The sequence below is a fragment of the Lynx canadensis genome, chromosome C1, assembly GCF_007474595.2.
Source record: "Lynx canadensis isolate LIC74 chromosome C1, mLynCan4.pri.v2, whole genome shotgun sequence".
In the NCBI taxonomy this organism is placed as follows: domain Eukaryota; kingdom Metazoa; phylum Chordata; class Mammalia; order Carnivora; family Felidae; genus Lynx; species Lynx canadensis.
In genome coordinates, this window is record NC_044310.1 from 26274751 (window position 1) to 26292019 (window position 17269).

Consider the following 17269-nt stretch of genomic DNA (forward strand, 5'->3'; position numbering starts at 1 on the left):
CTAAACACATAGTCGATCCTTATTATTCACAGATTCCATATTTATGAGTTCGTCTATTCACTAAAATGTATTTGTTTAACACCCCCCCCCCCCGAAATCAATACACTCGGTGCTTTCATAGTCATTCGTGGACGTAACCAGGGCAGCCAAAAATTTGAGTCCCTGACTTGCATGTCCCCAGCTGACGCTGTTGGTGGTTTTGCTGTTTAAACTGGCCCCCGAGGGTAACACTGAAGTGCTGGCCAGTTCCTAAGCCCAGGCGGGCTATGTGGAGCCTTAGGGAGAAAACACATGGCGGTTCGATGAGCTTCATTCCGCGAGTTACAGTGCTTTTGGCCACGAGGTTAACGTTAATGATTCAACAATATATATTAAATAAGGTGTCTTTAAGAAGAAACACACATAAAACAAGGTTAGGTATTGATCAGCTGATGAAAATGCGGACAGAACCTGGCAGAACCTGACACTGCATTTCCCCCACTGCATTTCCCCCCAAATACTGAAATTAGCAAAGTTTCAGTATTTGCTAATTCAGTGTTTGCGGTGACTTTACGGAACATAAGTACCACAAATAATGAGAATCAACTATACCGGTATGACCATGTAGCTTCCTTCCCTCCCTCATGCCTCCCTCCGCACACAAGGTAAATCCAAACTTTTCAGCACAGTGTTCCAGGGTCTTTCAGGGTCCAGACTGCCCTTGCCAACCTTCCAGGTGTCTCTGGTGCTCCCACAGCCCCCCACCCAGTCCACTCTCTAAAGGTCTTCTATCATCTTTCACGGAGCTCCTTTGCATACTCTGGGCCCTCTGCCTCGGAGGCCTCTCCTCCTCGGCTCCTCTTGGTGAACTCGCACACATCCTTCAAGATCCAACTTAAATGTTACCTTGTCCGGATCTCCCTCTGGCAGAATGTGATGCTCCCTTCTCGGTTGTATGTCCCTCATAGCACTTCTCACAATGTTTTACCTGATCCATCCGTGTGTCTCCCTCTCCTGGACTTGGAAATCATTTGGCGGGAAGAACGTAGAGGGGGACGGAGATGTGTGTGAATTTTTGCAGGGTGCATGAATTTCAGACATCATTCATTCAGTAAACATAAATGAGGCCTAACTTGGTACGAGGCACCATTCTAGGCACCAGGGGTAGAGCAGCAAACAAAACAAAGCACTGCCCCGTGTAAGTGTGGCCTCTGTGTGTGTGTGTGTGTGTGTGTGTGTGTACATGTGGGGCTGCATTGTGCTTGCTGTGGACCTGTGCTATTTGTGGCTCCCCCAGGTTTTGCATTTTTAACCCAAAGACAGCACTCGTCCACATGAGGTTTCCTCTGGTATGCCTGTCTCCCCCTCCCTTCTCTGCCTCCCCTCCATCTTGGAGAGAAAAGGCATAGGATTAAGGAAAAGGGAGGAAGTCACTTTTTGTGAGTGCCCACCCTGTGCCAGGCGTGTGGGGGCAGATCAGTTCACACACATCAGGGGTAGTCCTAAAGAGGGCTTCCTTTGTGCCAGGCACTGTTCTAGCACCGTGCCTCGGTTAGCTGGGTTAATCAGTGCACCAACCCTTCCAGGTAGGCGATCTTACTGTCTCACTATGCAGATAAGAAACTGAGGCATCACATAGAGGGGACGAGACAGAAGTGGGATTCCGGCCATGCACCCTATGTTCAGTCACTGCACTGCATTGTGCTCACTGCATCCAAGGACACTCCTCATGGGCAAAAAAAAAAAAAAGTCTCATTGTACTTTGGAGAATAGGGAAATTTCCCAGGTCTAACAGTACCAGAGGTTGGGGCACCTGGGTGGCTCAGTCGATTAAGCATCCAACTTCGGCTCAGGTCAAGATCTCGTGATCCGTGAGTTTGGCCCCACATCAAGCTCTGTGCTGACAGCTCGGAGCCTGGAGCCTGCTTCAGAGTCTGTGTCTCCGTCTCTCTCTGCCCCTCCCCTGCTTGCACTCTGTCTCTCTCTCTCTCTCAAAGATGAATAAACATTTTTTTTAATAAAAAATAAATAAAAGTACTAGAAGTGAAAATCAAATCCAGAGGGCGTGAGATTCCAGATGCAGGGGTGTGACGCCCAGAGATGCATGTGTGCTCACTAGCTCACTCAAAATAAATAAATAAACTTTAAAAAATAATAATAAAACAAGGGTTGGTGGAAAGGCTATTGAATGCAGTGTTGGGGGTCGGGGGGTTCTGTGTATGTGTGTGTGTTGGGGAGGGGGGGTGGCCTTTTGCACAATCCCTCATGCACCCAGGGTAGGGGTGTAATGACTGAACTGGATTCCAGCAGGCACGGGATGGTGGAGAAGGGGAGACTGGGCCCCGAAACCTGTCCCATGGCCTCTTGGCAGTCATGAGAGGCTGTGCAGCTGGTACTGGTCTTATCAGCTGGTAATCAAGGCCAAGTTGGTGAGTTCCTGGAGGTCAGGGGCTTGTCTGCTTTATGTCCTGCTCACAGGTCCCTAAAACTGTCTGTTGATGTGGATTGATTTGTTTATTTAACAGACAGGTCCTACCTGGAACCAGTTCAGTTAAGATCAACTATTCCAATACAGTTACGATGATGTGGAAGTTCAAGGCCGTGGAAGCCCAGAGATGAGGCCCTAAGCCACCTGGAACGGCATAGTCAGGGAAGGCTTCTTGGAGGAGTACCAGGCGATGCGAAGAGCGAGGGAAGGGCATCCAAGGGTGAGCAAGGGATGGGACAAAGCATTTGGGCTGGAGACAGTGTTTGGGAGTCACTGTGCTTCCGAAGGTAACTGAAGCCATGAGGATGGAAGGCCAGAGAGCAGCCTGTAGAGTCCCAAGAAGCAGCATGGGGCATTTCTGGAGAAGGATGAGAAGTCAGGACGGACCTCAGGTCCTCGAACACAAGGCCAAGGATGAGTGGACAAGCCGAGGTTCAGAGTGGACCTGTGGCTCTACCCTAAGAGGATGCCAGGATTCTGGGCTCAGCACCCAAGGAAGAGTGAACCATGAACCTTTAAGTTTCTGGGCCTCCTCAGAGGCAGTCTGGGGAGGCTGGGGCCCAGCCAATGGCAGTGCCACGTACAGCTCCGCCTTCTCCCAGGCCAGCGGCACACCCGGCTGCCTGCGGACTCTGCAGGCTCCGTCCCAGGAAGGCGCTGCCCCAAACACCCTCCCTGGTTCTGACATGAGTTCCAGCTGCCTCCGACTGCCAGCTACCAGGACCCTTGAGGAGTAGCCACTCAGGTAAGGCCACCTGTGTCCAGATGGACCCTTGGTGTACCTGGCAGAGGGAGACATCTCTGATGGAGAGGCGAGGGAGGCAGTCTGGACATATTCGCCACCCTGGGTTGTGGTGGGAGAGGAACAGAGGGCTCCTCCCTCCACTGCTCTGGGTTCTTTCAGCTCTCCCCAGCTGAGCAGAGGCAGGAGCCAGGGACCAAGTGGGAGAGGGGCTCACAGGGGTGCCAGAAGCTGAGCAAGCGAAGAGACTCTGCCTGGGCTTGCAAAGCCCCACCCCACCACACCCTAGGTGGGCTGGGCCGGAAGCCTCTGGGGACTAAGGGCTGGAGCCTCCTTGGCTGTTCCCTGTCAGGCTGCCAGGAGTTCCTCCCACCTTAGGCAGGACCGAGCAAAGATAAGTTGATGATTCACTACCAAGTGGTAGGTGGTATAGACAGAAGGGTGGAGAGACAGGGTAGGAGACAGGGTGGGAGCAGAGACGCCTCCAGCCTCCCTAACCTGACGTCCCCCTCGTGGAGGAGAGGACGGGCACAGACCCCTTTCCTGCAGCTTAGGGAAAGGGGTCCAGGCCCCAGAGTGCAATTCAAATCCCAGCTCTGCTGCTTCCCAGCTGTGCAAATATGAGCAAATTAATTAACCTCTTTGTGCTCCACTTTACTCATCCGCAAATTGGCAATAAAAAATAGCATACCCTTTCATACTATATTGGTTCGTGCAAAGTGCTCAGAACAGTGCCTGGTGTTGCATAAATATCCTATAACTGTTGGCTGTTATCACTACCTTGCCCATCTCTAACAGATCCCACAGGCAGGACAGGGCAATGCCCAGTGCCTAGACCAGCGCTGGAAAGGGCACCAGGAACCCCTTACAGCAAGAGGCTGTGCAGTCTCCCTGAGGTCCTTGGGGATCCCAGCAGGTGAGACCACAGTACATGGGTCTCAGGGAACCACCCCCCCAACCCAGGAACCAGGCAGAAGAACTCCAAGAGATCAAGTGGACACCACACACTCAGAATGGCAGTCATACTCCCTAAACGGAGTTAAATCTGATACCTGTGTGTTTATCACGCTGAACTCACCAGTGAAACTGACCAGAGCAGAATTTCCCATTTTGCTGTGTTGACAAGACTGCTCCATAAGATGATTTAAAAAAAAAAAAAAAAAAAAAGGTTCTGTGGTCAAAGGAGTTTGGGCAATGCTACATATTTCGTCCCCCTTTTGGAGACTCAGTGTAAACGTATTAGCATGGTCAAGTAAAGGGACCTATTTAACTTTGCTGAATGAACCTGTTTGCCTACCTTTCTTGGACACAGAATCCTTTTCTCTCACTACTCCTGTTGCCAAACTATGGACAGGATTCCATGGAACCCCAGTTTGGGAATCCAAACTACAGCATACCAGGCTACTCTAGGAAGGCCATTGGATAAAGAGAACCATTGTCCCCTACTTTATCTTTCAGCTGGATTGTCATTGGCCTTGCTTCTAGTGAGCTGCATTCCAGCAAGACATTGCCTGGGTATTTACAGATGGCAGTCTGGGGACAAGTTTCCAGCAGCCTCTCCAGCCCAGTCCCGCAAGCCAAGGAAAGGGCAAAGACCGGGTTCCCCTTCGGAGGGGCTAAGAGGAGAGAGCGGGGCTCAAAAGGAGAGAAGTCTTCCTGAGGCTCGGCCCCCTGAGGAGGAGGGCCAGGGTCAGGACAGAGGGAAAGGGCAGAGTGTCCACCTACTTAAACCTTCACTCTGCAGGACTGTAAGACCAGAATCTCGGGGCCCTGGGAGGAAAGACTGACTCCCTGGACCCACCTTCATGCACTTTTATGGATAAGAGTTGGGTTCTGGATTGAATTAGCTGGGCTCAAACCCCAGCTCTGCACCTAATAGTTGTGCAATCTGCATAACCCCCAAACCTCAGTTTCCTTCATCTGCAAAATGGGGACAATAATAGAACCTAGCTCCTCTGTGGCTATGAGAATTAAATACAGATGATATACAGTATTTCTATAAGGTGCTCAGAGTGAGTGCTCTATACATGTGGGGAATTCTTATCATTTCTCAGCAGTAGCAGCCAACAGCTGGGTCCACCATGAACTGGGGGATCTTCGAGGGGCTCCTGAGCGGGGTCAACAAGTACTCCACTGCCTTTGGGCGAATCTGGCTGTCTCTGGTCTTCATCTTCCGCGTGCTGGTGTACCTGGTGACGGCTGAGCGAGTGTGGAGTGACGATCACAAGGATTTTGACTGCAACACCAAGCAGCCGGGCTGCTCCAACGTCTGCTTTGACGAGTTCTTCCCCGTGTCCCACGTGCGCCTCTGGGCCCTGCAGCTCATCCTGGTCACCTGCCCCTCGCTGCTCGTGGTCATGCACGTCGCCTACCGGGAGGCTCGGGAGAAGAAGCACCGAGAGGCAGTGGGGGAGGATGGCGGGCGCCTCTACCTGAACCCCGGCAAGAAGCGGGGTGGGCTCTGGTGGACCTACGTCTGCAGCCTGGTGTTCAAAGCCGGCGTGGATACCGCCTTCCTCTACGTGTTCCACTCGTTCTACCCCAAATACACCCTTCCTCATGTGGTCAAGTGCCACGCAGCTCCGTGTCCCAACACGGTGGATTGCTTCATCTCCAAGCCCTCAGAGAAGAACATCTTCACTCTCTTCATGGTGGTCACGGCCGCCATTTGCATCCTGCTCAACCTCGTGGAGCTGGCCTACCTGGTGAGCAAGAGGTGCCGTGAGGGCCTGGCAGCGAGGAGAGCCAGGGCCACGGGCGGAGGCCATCGCCCAGACTGTCCCACCTCTTCCTACAAGGAAGACGACCTCCTCTCGGGCGACCTCATCTTTCTGGGCTCGGACTCTCACCCTCCTCTCTTACCAGACCGCCCTCGAGACCATGTGAAGAAGACCATGCTGTGAGAGCGGCCTGGTCAAGCCTGGTTGGAAAGGGCCCAGCATCTCCCATGGGTGCAGCCTTGGGGGCGGGGGAGCTGAGCTGCAAGCAGGGGCAGGTAGGAGGGGGCGTCCTGCACCTGCCACCTACTGTGGGGCCTCGGGAAGGTTACCCCTCCACACTGAACCTTAGTTTCTTTCTGTGTAAATTGGAGGCGAAGCCCACCTCGCTGGGTTGTTGCCGTGAGGAGGGGTTTATTTAGAGAATGGATGTGCCAGTGCCATCTGTGGGGGGGCACCCACGGTCAAGGCTTAATAAAAGTCAACTCCTCCACTTGCTTCAAGCCGTGCTTCATTTCTTCATCCTTTGTGACCCCTGTCAGATCACTGGGTCAACGTCTCTTGCCCCTGCAAAGGGCTGGACTTGAACCAGCCAGGGGGAGGGGCCGTCTCCTCCCCCAGAAAAAGTCCCCAGCACTCCTGGGGGTCATGCCGATTGCTCAAGCTCAAGACAAGCCTTTATCCCCAGTTGCAAATTTAAGCCCAAGGGCTGTCTGCAAACATAATGGGGCTTAGCACGTGGGGACGTGTGTGTTGCAATGGAAAGTTCGTGAACTTTTGAGTCAGAACACTTGCATTCGAACCCATGTTCCACCGGGACTCTGGAAAAGTGACTTCAGCTCCTCTCTAAAGTGGGTTAATAATGTGGAGCCTGGAGGGGCTGGGGGGTGCTGGATGAGCTCATGGCTGTGGATGGGGTAAGCCAGCTGTAAAAGGCCACATAAATGTTAATCATTGGTATTAGGAAGTGCTCAATAAATGCTTGTGGGAAATCAAGCAGAAGAGCCCCTCCCTGGCTGCACATTAATCCTCACTATCCCAGCCACCGGGACAGTCAGAAAGGACACAGGCCCAAGGCCCCTCTGCAGCCCCCACCCAGGAGGACCCTGACTTCCCTGCAGGCCTTCCCCAGGGACCCAGGTCTACGGAGACAGACAGGGAGGCTATGCCTGGCCCCATGCCAGCTGGGACGTTCCATGCTGCTGGCCTGCATTCCTTGTCTCCACCCGAGCAGCGGTATCCTTGTCTGAAAAACCAGAATCCGTCCCTCCCACCCCCACACAGCTCACCAGCAGCCCAAGCTCTAGTCCCCAGAAACGTCTCCACCTGGGTGCAACATGATCCTGGGCTGAATCAAGGTTGCCCCTCTCCACATATACCACCTGCTGAGGACCCCAGAACCGTGCTTCCGAAAAGGGCAAGAGAGAGGCCTGGGGACAGAGGGACTAGGGGCAATAAGGCAACTGGAAGGGGCTAGGAGCAACAGACAGGGGCTAGCGTTGGGGCTGACCTGGGCCCTGACATGAGAATACAAGGCTCCTGCACTGCCTCCCCCCCTCCAACAGTTCCACCTACGTACCTGCCAGCCCAGGGAGCCAGACCCAGCCATGCCCATCCAGGCTGGAGAGAAGGCGTGGGCCAGGGGAGAAGAGCCACACAGGTGTTTGCTCTGAATATGTGCCCGGGGAAGTCCGCCCGCCGGCCCACCCGCTCACTCTCCCTTGGCTCATTGGCTCAGAAAGCTCCACCCCGAAGAGGAGTGAGGAACAAAAGCTGCCTCTGGGAGGCCCTCAGGCACACAGACAAGCCCAGGGACCAGAGAGTGGCTGCTAGACCCAAGAAAGGTGAGGAACCAATCGGGCCGGAGAGGGGGCTGGGAAGCAGGGACCAGGTGGGCTGAGGAACCTCGTGAACTCAGGCTGCAGGCTGGGCTCCTGGGAGGAAGAAAGAGGACAGAGGATCCCTGGAGAAACCCCAGGGAAGCCCCAAGGAGGGGAGGGGACATCCTGCCAGACCAAAGGGAGGACAGAGGACCAGAGAAGAGACAAAGAAAAGGAGGGACCAGGAAGAGAGAGTTTCTGCTCAGTTCAGCAAACATCTATTGTGTGCTCATGGGGCCAGGCCTGGTGCTGAGTCCTGGGGGAACAGATGATCCAGGCGTAGAGGCTGCCCTCCAGACGCTGACAGTCTGGTGCAGGAGACAGGTAAACAGGCGATTTGAACACCAGTGATCCATTCTGCCATGAGAGATAGAGGAGGGTATTCAGAAAATGTCCCAGGGTGAGAAGCTCTGAAGATGGTGAGGTCTGAGTCAGGGATGGGGCGGGGGGTCTGGGGCAGGAGAGAGAACCTGATGGCTCTCCAGATAAGGGGGTGTGGAGGACAGAGCACATCGGACAGAGGCCCGACCAGGAATAATGGGAGACCTGGCTGACAATCAGAGAAGACAGGTGTCCCTGAGAAAAAGTACATGATCAGGGGTGGACCGAGCCAGAATCCTGCCTTTGTCCCTTTCCCAGGCCCTCCCTAAAGCCGAAATGGTTGAATTCCAGAGGAACCCACTGTGGTCAGGACAGTCAGTGCTCGCACGGGTGCAGGGAAGGGGAGGCACATGGGGCCAAACCGCCACAGCTCCAAAGAGCCTATTTAGTGTGGGAGGAAATGTCCGGGCTGGGGATGCCCTGGGCCTCTCAGTGAGGATGGTTATCACTCAGGGGTTCTTCAAAGAGGCCAATGTGAACACACCCAGCACAGGGCCTGGCTCATGTTGGTGCTCATTAGAAGCTGGAGGATAATGATACACACCCCTCATCCCCTGCCCCTATCGAGCCCCAGCAGCTGGCAGGAGGGCAAATCATCCAACCTGCACCTTCTTCCTGTTTCTGTAGAAGTCATGCTATCCACAGAAACTTGGGGTCACAGAAGTTGGCAGGCACATCCATGGAAGATGATTACCTTTCACGTTTATCCATTACCCTGTAGAATAAAACATCCCCTGATTTTGGAGCTGGAAGATGGGAGTTCAAGACCAGCTCCACCATTTCCAGCAGGGGGAGGCCTTGGGTAGGTGGCTGTCTAGGCCTTAGTTTACCCACTGCCCCCCCCCTCCATGAAATGGGGATAACAGCCATCCCTACCCCCCCACCACCACCACCAAGTCATTGCAGGTGAGGACGTGATGACAAGGTGGTTCTGAAAGGGTTTTGCCAATCGCACCTTCAATAAAGGGCACCCATTTCCAGGCTCTCCCAGGCCTCGTGGCCCCCACCCCGGAGTGGGCACTCGCGGTGTAGACCGTCCACGTGAGGAAGCAAGGACACAGTCGGCATGAACTGGGCGTCCCTGCAGGGCCTCCTGAGCGGGGTCAACAAGTACTCCACGGCGCTGGGCCGCATCTGGCTGTCGGTGGTGTTCATCTTCCGCGTGCTGGTGTACGTGGTGGCCGCGGAGGAGGTGTGGGACGACGAGCAGAAGGACTTCGTCTGCAACACCAAGCAGCCAGGCTGCCCCAACGTCTGCTACGACGAGTTCTTCCCCGTGTCCCACGTGCGCCTCTGGGCCCTGCAGCTCATCTTAGTCACCTGCCCCTCGCTGCTCGTGGTCATGCACGTCGCCTACCGCCAGGAGCGGGAGCGGAAGCACCGCCTGAAGCACGGCCCCAACGCCCCGTCCCTGTACGACAACCCCAGCAAGAAGCGGGGCGGGCTCTGGTGGACGTACTTGCTGAGTCTCGTTTTCAAGGCTGCCGTCGACTCTGCCTTCCTCTACATCTTCCACCGCCTCTACCAGGACTACGACATGCCCCGGGTGGTGGCCTGCTCCGAGTCCCCTTGCCCCCACACTGTGGACTGCTACATCTCCCGACCCACGGAGAAGAAGGTCTTCACCTACTTCATGGTGGCCACAGCTGTGATCTGCATCCTGCTCAACCTCAGTGAGGTCGTCTACCTGGTGGGCAAGAGGTGCCTGGAGACCTTCAGCCCGAAGCGCCAGCGGTCTCCGCGCCGGGATCACCTGCCCGATACGTGCCCCCCATATGTCCTCTCCCAGAGAGAGCACCCCCAAGATGGGAACTCTGTCCTAATGAAGGCCGGGTCGGCCACGTTGGATGCAGGTGGGTTTCCATAACCTGTGAGGTTGGCGGCTGGGACCACCGGGTCCATGGTCTGTTCCCTAAGGCCACCGCAGGGCAGTGGCCTCTTTTCTGCAGCAGGGCAGGTGAGGAAGACGGTTGTGGGGCTCAGGAAGCACCCCCATGGGCCAGCGCTGGAGAGCAGCTTGGTCTCTAGGTCCTGAGCCCCGGGGGAGGGAGGTTGACGGCTGGTGGGGATTTTGTATATGGCAATGGGGTATGTCAAAACCTTAATAAATGTGATTTTCCCAGTATTTTGTAGACCAGGTGGGGAGTGGTGGGTAGAAGTGTCAGGGGGGTTCACCATGGACCTCAGAGAGGAGCCACAACCACTCAGTGGGTGACTGCACCCCAGAACCTCAGATCCAAGGTCATCGATGCATCACACACACACACACACCACCACACCACACACACTCACACGCACCACACAACATATACCACACATACACACACACAGAGTGTGCCCCCAGGACATGGTAGGAATGCCAAGAGGTGGCTCCAGGGGTCTCTGGACTCTGCAACCAGTCTTGGTCTACAACCAGCTGGCCAAGGCAGGAGGAGTGGGATCCCAGGAGACCCTGGGCCCAGCACAGGTCAGTTCTCAGTGGGAGCCCCTGCAGTGAATGTGCATGGTTCAGGAGGCCTCGGCCCCTCCCCCATTCCAGCCTCTCTCACCCTGCCATCACACTCCTCAGAGAGAGAGTCTCCCTGAGGGTATCAGGGGAAGGCTGGGAGGGAGGGGAAGGTGCTGAGAGTGAGCCCAGGATGGGGAGTCTGTAGAGATATCCCCACAGGCCACGGACCTATTGAGAACATCAGAGCTACAGGGTCCCTCCCAGAGCCACCAGTCTGAGGAAATCCCCCTCTCTTCACCAGACACACATTTCCTCATCCTCCCACCCCCATCCCCACCACTCAGACCTTGACCCCTCCCCAAATCACACCTCCAGTATGGACCTGCCTCAGAGCCAGAGCCCCCACCAACAGCCCAGGGGAACAACCCTCCGGGAGGTCCCCAGGCCTCCTCCAGTCAGCAGCTCCCATGCTGACCACACCTACCGTCCTCACACATCACCGACTCCCTGACCATGAATGGCACCCCAGCCACCCAGTTGTCCCAGCCAGGAGCTGACCTGACACCCTCATGCCCTCCCCGTCTCCCAGCCTCTCACACCCCACAAGCCAGTGCCAGTGCAGTTCATCCTGCTAACTCCAACCCTAAATGTCTCCCGAATCTGTCCTTCCTTTCCCACCACCCTTCCACCATGGGGACAGAGTAGTCCTTCTATATATGAACATGACTCTGGCATTCTTCCTGCTTTAAAAATTCTTCCACTACTGCCACAACCCTCCATTGCCCTCAACCTGACCCCTGCTGGCCTCCCCAGTGTCACCCCTGCTTCCTCCCACCTTGTTCCCACCAATAATACCAAAGGGCTTATGGGTCCCCAACCAGACACATCATGCTGTGTCATGCCTCATGCCTTCGCATATGTGTTCCTTCTGCCTGGAATACCCTTCCAATCTCCCCTGGGATGCTTCCTTGAACCCCACGGTTCAAAACCTTAAACCTAGCCTGTGCCTTTGCCTTTGCCCATCAGTCTGTGAGCCCTTCACGGGCAGGACGCTGACTCACCCAGGTCCCCAGCTACCTTTAATAAATGTTTGGTAAATGAGTAAATGGGCTATGAGCTGCCTGGCGGAAGAGACCTATCTTGTTTATCTGAATCCTTCACCACACCTAGCCCAGGAAGCACAGATAAGTGTCCTCTCATTTGCTTATAGATTCCATTATTGTTGCTGTTTTAACTAAATCTAGCCTAAAGATTTCATTTATAGTTAAGGAAACTGGCCTGGAGAGGGCCCACCTAGCTGGGCTGTGTCTCTAGTGGTCCATAGAGAGCCTCTGTGCCCCACGCCCAATTACGGCACAAGATCAGGAGTCACTTCTTAGGTCAGGGTCCCTGGAAACAGAACCAACAGCAAGAATTTGTTTGCATGTGGTGGAAGGAGCAAGAGAAGCAGGCTAGGGAGGGGAGCAAACTGAGCTGGGTATGGGCTCAGGGAAACGGCCTTGGCCGGATCCCTGTGGGGTGAGGGGCCTTTGGACCATAAATCCCATCTCTGAGTTGTCCCAGCGAGAAAGGGCATCAAGCTTTGGAACTCCCATACCAGTCAGTCATTGGCTTCAGGCAACCCCATGGGCAGCAGGGCTGACAGGAAGGGGTAGGCGGTTCCTATTCAATCAAGGTCAATTCTCCAGGGACAGCTAGAAGCCACGAGTGCCCTATATTCACAGCAGCTGGGGAATGGTTGTCCCCCAGCAAAGGGGACATGGGCAGGGCACCAAAACCATCCACTGAACTCCTGCCTCCAGGAAATAAGGGTGGCTCTACCTCCAATCCAGACCAGAGCTGTGGCCACCCGATCCCAGAAAGCAGGCTGATGCTCTCAACCAGTTCAGAACCAGGTGACCCCATGCTTCTCAGACCAGCCCCCACCAGCCGTAGCCATATCCCTCTGAGATTCCAGATTCCCCATTCCAGTTTCTGCCAGCATATGGTGAGTGCATCCTGGGACCTGACTACTCCTGTGGCAGCCCTGTTCATAGGTGCTGTTCTCGGAGATCCCAAGTCCTGAGCCAGTGACCCAGAGAGTGGTGGAACACCATCTGAGCCGCTAGCCATGGAACTTTTTTTCTCAGTCCTGCCCACACCCTCAAGGCCCCCCCACAGCCCTCACTACCACTCTCAGACCTTCCCATCTCCCCCTTCTTTTTTTTTAAAGTTTTTTTTTTTTCAACGTTTATTTATTTTTGGGACAGAGAGAGACAGAGCATGAACGGGGGAGGGGCAGAGAGAGAGGGAGACACAGAATCGGAAACAGGCTCCAGGCTCTGAGCCATGAGCCCAGAGCCTGACGCGGGGCTCGAACTCACGGACCGCGAGATCGTGACCTGGCTGAAGTCAGACGCTTAACCGACTGCGCCACCCAGGCGCCCCTCCCATCTCCCCCTTCTTGAACTCCCTTCGCTCAGCTCAGGCCCCTGCCATCTGTCTCTTCCGCCTTCTGCCCCACCCCCATTGCTGCCACCTCATTGCTTCTAGCTCACTGAAGACTTGAGGACACAAGTCAGGGTCTTTGGGTATTCTCTCATGGCCCAGGGCTGCCGGAAACATCTGGGCGTCACTCTGTCCTTTTCATTCCATGCCCTCGGTGTCTCTCATGACCTCCTCCTCTGTTCCATTTAGCTACCCACTCACAGGACCACACCCCAGACTTTGTCTTCACCCAGTACTACTCCACCTCTAGAATCTCCCACTTGATTCAAGCCAACAAATATTTATTGTTCACTTTTACGTGACAAGCCCCACGCTAGGTGCCAAGGATCAGACACAGTCCCTAATCTCATGGAGGTTATATCCCATGAAGAGAACAGCTCTTAGCATCCTGGAGTGCACAGGGTGCTGAGGGGAGGGGGGAGGGAGGAGGGGGAAAGGGGATCCAACATCCAGGGATTCAGGAAAGGCTTCCCTGAGACTTCTGAAGCTCACACCTAGAGAAAGAAGAGGATTTTGCCAAGCAGAGCAAGGAGGGGATGCCAGGTGAAGGGACAACATGAGAAAGGCATGGAGGGAAGAGCAAGGACAGGGTGACCAGGACAGGAAGTAACCCAGAAGGGCTGGAGCCCAGTGAGGGGGCTGGCAGTAAGAGTCAGGCCCAAGTAGGCAAGGGCTACATCATGCAGAGGTTTCATGGTAAAGCCCTGTTAAGGATTTTGGACTTCATCCTCAGGACAATGAAAAGTCACTGGAGAGACTCAGCACAGAGGTGAGATGATCTCATGTGCAGTGTCTCTGGTTAATGTGCAGAAGGGCCAAGGCAGGGCTACTTATTTGGAAACTGATGCAATAGTCCAAGTGACAAACAACAATGGCCTCAACAAGGGTGTGTGCATTGGGGATGTAAAGAAGTTGCTGGATTTAAGAAAGATTTACGAGATAGAATCAGATCAATTGGGTGATTTGAGTGGGTGTGCGGATCAGGGAGAGAGGAACCGTAGTGACGCCCAGGTTTCTTCTCAGGGTGGTGGTGCCATTTCCCCAGGGGAGAGGCAGGTTTGAGGGACATAGTGATAACTTCAGTTGCAGACACATTGAGTTGGGGAGACAAATAAGATATCTTGGTTATCTCCTCTTGTTCCTGGACCAGCTTAGCCCCTGGATCACCTTCTCTCTCTCTAAGGCTATGCATATTACCATTTCTGGTGACCACATCTAACACCTACCTCGCCATGCTTTGACTTCCTTGTTCCCCTCCATCTTTAGTCACACACATATGTCTTGTCTTAACAAGAGCTGCATCATCTCCTAGCTCACCCACTCTGCTTCCCGCTCCAGCGCTCCCTCTGCCACATCTACTGTTTCACCATCCATCATCAGCCCCTTTATGTCCTCCCTCCCCTCTTTTCCCAGCTTAGACTCTGTGGGCCCCTCATAGATGTGTCCTGCTCTCCCTTGCCATTGCCTGCTGCTATAGTCACTCACCAGGCAAGACAAACCCCAGTTAAAACCAGCTCTCCATGTGGCACCCATTCCAGAGCACCTGGAGAATAACACAACTGCACTGACTGGTTTCAGTGGAAACTTCTGAGTACAAAGCTCCGGTGGGCACTCAGCACCTCAGGCAAGTCTACATTTTCCTAAAACTTTAACCCTAGTCTCCGAGATGACTATATCATACCTTCTCCTCTTGCCCCCTTTTGCCTAAACCTCCTCAGCTGACAGGCAAGCATTATGCGCCCCTTCACTCTGCCTTCTCCCCTGTGACATGGATGAGTGCCCCTGCTCCTGATACCCCCTCCTCTTGGACACTGGACCCCTCACCTCTCACCCCTCTGGACTGTGCTCCACAGCTATTGCCTCACAATTCTGTAAAAATGCTATAACGTTGTCCTCTCTCTTTCTGTCATTCCCTCTTGACATCACATCCTTCTCCAGCTACCACCCCCTTTGCAAAAAACAAAACTCTCTAAAGGTGGTCTGTACTTGCTGTCTCCACCTCCTCATCACATTTACTCATTCTAGTCAGAACTGTTCTTCCCAAGTTCACCAATGGCCAACAAGCTGCCAAATCCAGTGGTTGGTTCTTCAATCTCATCTTACTCCCCCAGCAACATACGGCCACTGAGAGCTCCCTCCTCAAACACCATCTTCCTTTGGCTGCCAGGAAGCACCCTGTCCTGGCTTTCCTCCCACCACATTGAGGGGCCCTCCTTGATCTCCACTGATGCTTCTTCTTCCTCTTGCTGGTCTCTAAATGCAGGGTGCCTTAGGGCCCAGTTCTCTACCCTCTTTTCCCCTCTGTGATCTTGTCCAGTACCATCTATAAAAACCATCTATAAACCAATGGCTCCCACATTTATATGTTCCCACCTAACCACTCCCATGAGTGTTGGACTCATATATCCAACACTTCCTTTCAGTCATCCAAAAGAGAACTCCTGATCCTACTAACAGAGAACAGATTTATGTTCTCTCCCAGTCTTCCCACCTTGGAAGAGGAGATCCCCACTCACCCAGCTGCTGAGTTCAAAAACCTACATGCCTCTTTCTTCACAATTATATCCACACCATTAGCAAATCACATTGGATATAATTCTAAGTTCAAAGTCCATTCCCTTCAGACCGTCTCCAAGTGCTTCCATCCCAGGCCAAGCCACCTCACTGAACATCTGGATACCTGCAGCAGCTGGCCCCCTCCTCTCTCACTCCTCTGCTGTTCCTTCTGCACGTGACAGCCTGAGAGATATTTCAACCAAGATGAGTCAAGTCACCCCCTTGCTTAAAACCCTCCAAGTGGCTTCCATAATGGCCATAAAAATGAAAATTAACCATTCTTGGGGCATCTGGGTGGCTCAGTCAGTTGAGCATCCGACTTTGGCTCAGGTCACGATCTCATGGTTCATGAGATCAAGCCCCACGCTCTGTGCTGACAGGGCAGAGCCTGCTTGAAATTCTCTCTCTCTCTCTCTCTCTCTCTCTCCCTCTCTCTCAAAAATAAATAAATAAACATTAAAGAAAAGATTTTGTTCCAAAATTATCCCCCAGGTAGGAAGGATTTGTTTTATATCCAAGTCCTTACCAAGTCTCTCACATTGTGGGGCATGCTCTCAATTACTGCATTTTGAAAAACAGAATGCTCTTTGGGGGAAACTCATTAGCCTGAAATAACCCCAATCAATGAAGTCTTGGATATCCACAGAGGTCACTGGGTAGAATCAGAAAAAATGGAGGCAAAGACATTTCACACAGATTCCATCATTACTCCCAGTGGTATGACCTTCCAATTGCAAATATTTTCTTCCTAGGCAAGCCCTTAAAAAAAACAAAACAAAACCACATTAAGAACAATAAAAAAAAGTGGTTGTGTTAAGGAGATGACATATACACACCTACCAGATGATTTTTTTTTTTTGTCATACAACCTAATATTACGCAACCGGGTTTTGTGGAGAGAATAAAGTTCTCGGTATCATTCACAGACTTAAAAAGCACTATTTCACAAATAACTTGGACAAAAATAAAGTTTGTGTGTTTTGTAAAAGGTTAATGATAACAAACAAAACTCTAATGACTATTAACCCAGGTGTTACAGAAAAATGTTCAAAGTTTAAAGAAAATTGCTTCATAAACTATTCAGGGGAGAAAAAAATAATAGGTTTACTACATTGTTCTATATAATGTGATTTTTTAATTTTTTTTAACGTTTATTGATTTTTGAGACAGAGAGAGACAGAGCATGAACGGGGGAGGGGCAGAGAGAGGGAGACACAGAATCTGAAACAGGCTACAGGCTCCGAGCTGTCAGCACAGGGCCCAATGTGGGGCTCGAACTCACGGACCGCGAGATTATGACCTGAGCCGAAGTCGGACACTTAACCGACTGAGCCACCCAGGCGCCCCTATAATGTGATTTTAAAAACAGGTTGCAAACTCTAGAGAATATTATGCTAAGTGAAATAAGTCAGAGAAAGACAAATACCATATATATGATTTCACTCATATGTGGAACTTAAGAAACAAAACAAATGAACATAGTGGTAGGGGGGCAGGAAAAGAGAGACAAATCAAGAAACAGACTCTTAACTATAGAGAACAAACTGATGGTTACCAGAGGGGAGCGGGGTCCAGAAATAGGAGAAATAA

General features: G+C 52.9%; 2 protein-coding genes across 2 annotated transcripts; both read left to right on the top strand.

Moving 5' to 3' along the window:
• The first annotated feature begins 3101 nt into the window (after window positions 1–3101).
• On the top strand, window positions 3102–6424 carry GJB5 (gap junction protein beta 5). Its single transcript, XM_030325650.2, has 2 exons — window positions 3102–3212; window positions 5264–6424. Exon 2 carries the CDS (start codon window positions 5291–5293, stop codon window positions 6110–6112), a length of 822 nt encoding a protein of 273 aa, XP_030181510.1. The 5' UTR covers window positions 3102–3212; window positions 5264–5290; the 3' UTR covers window positions 6113–6424.
• Window positions 6425–7722: 1298 nt separating this feature from the next.
• Window positions 7723–10312, top strand: GJB4 (gap junction protein beta 4). Its single transcript, XM_030325792.2, has 2 exons — window positions 7723–7770; window positions 9169–10312. The coding sequence occupies exon 2, from the start codon at window positions 9254–9256 to the stop codon at window positions 10052–10054; it is 801 nt and encodes a 266-aa protein (XP_030181652.1). The 5' UTR covers window positions 7723–7770; window positions 9169–9253; the 3' UTR covers window positions 10055–10312.
• The last annotated feature ends 6957 nt before the right edge of the window (window positions 10313–17269 follow it).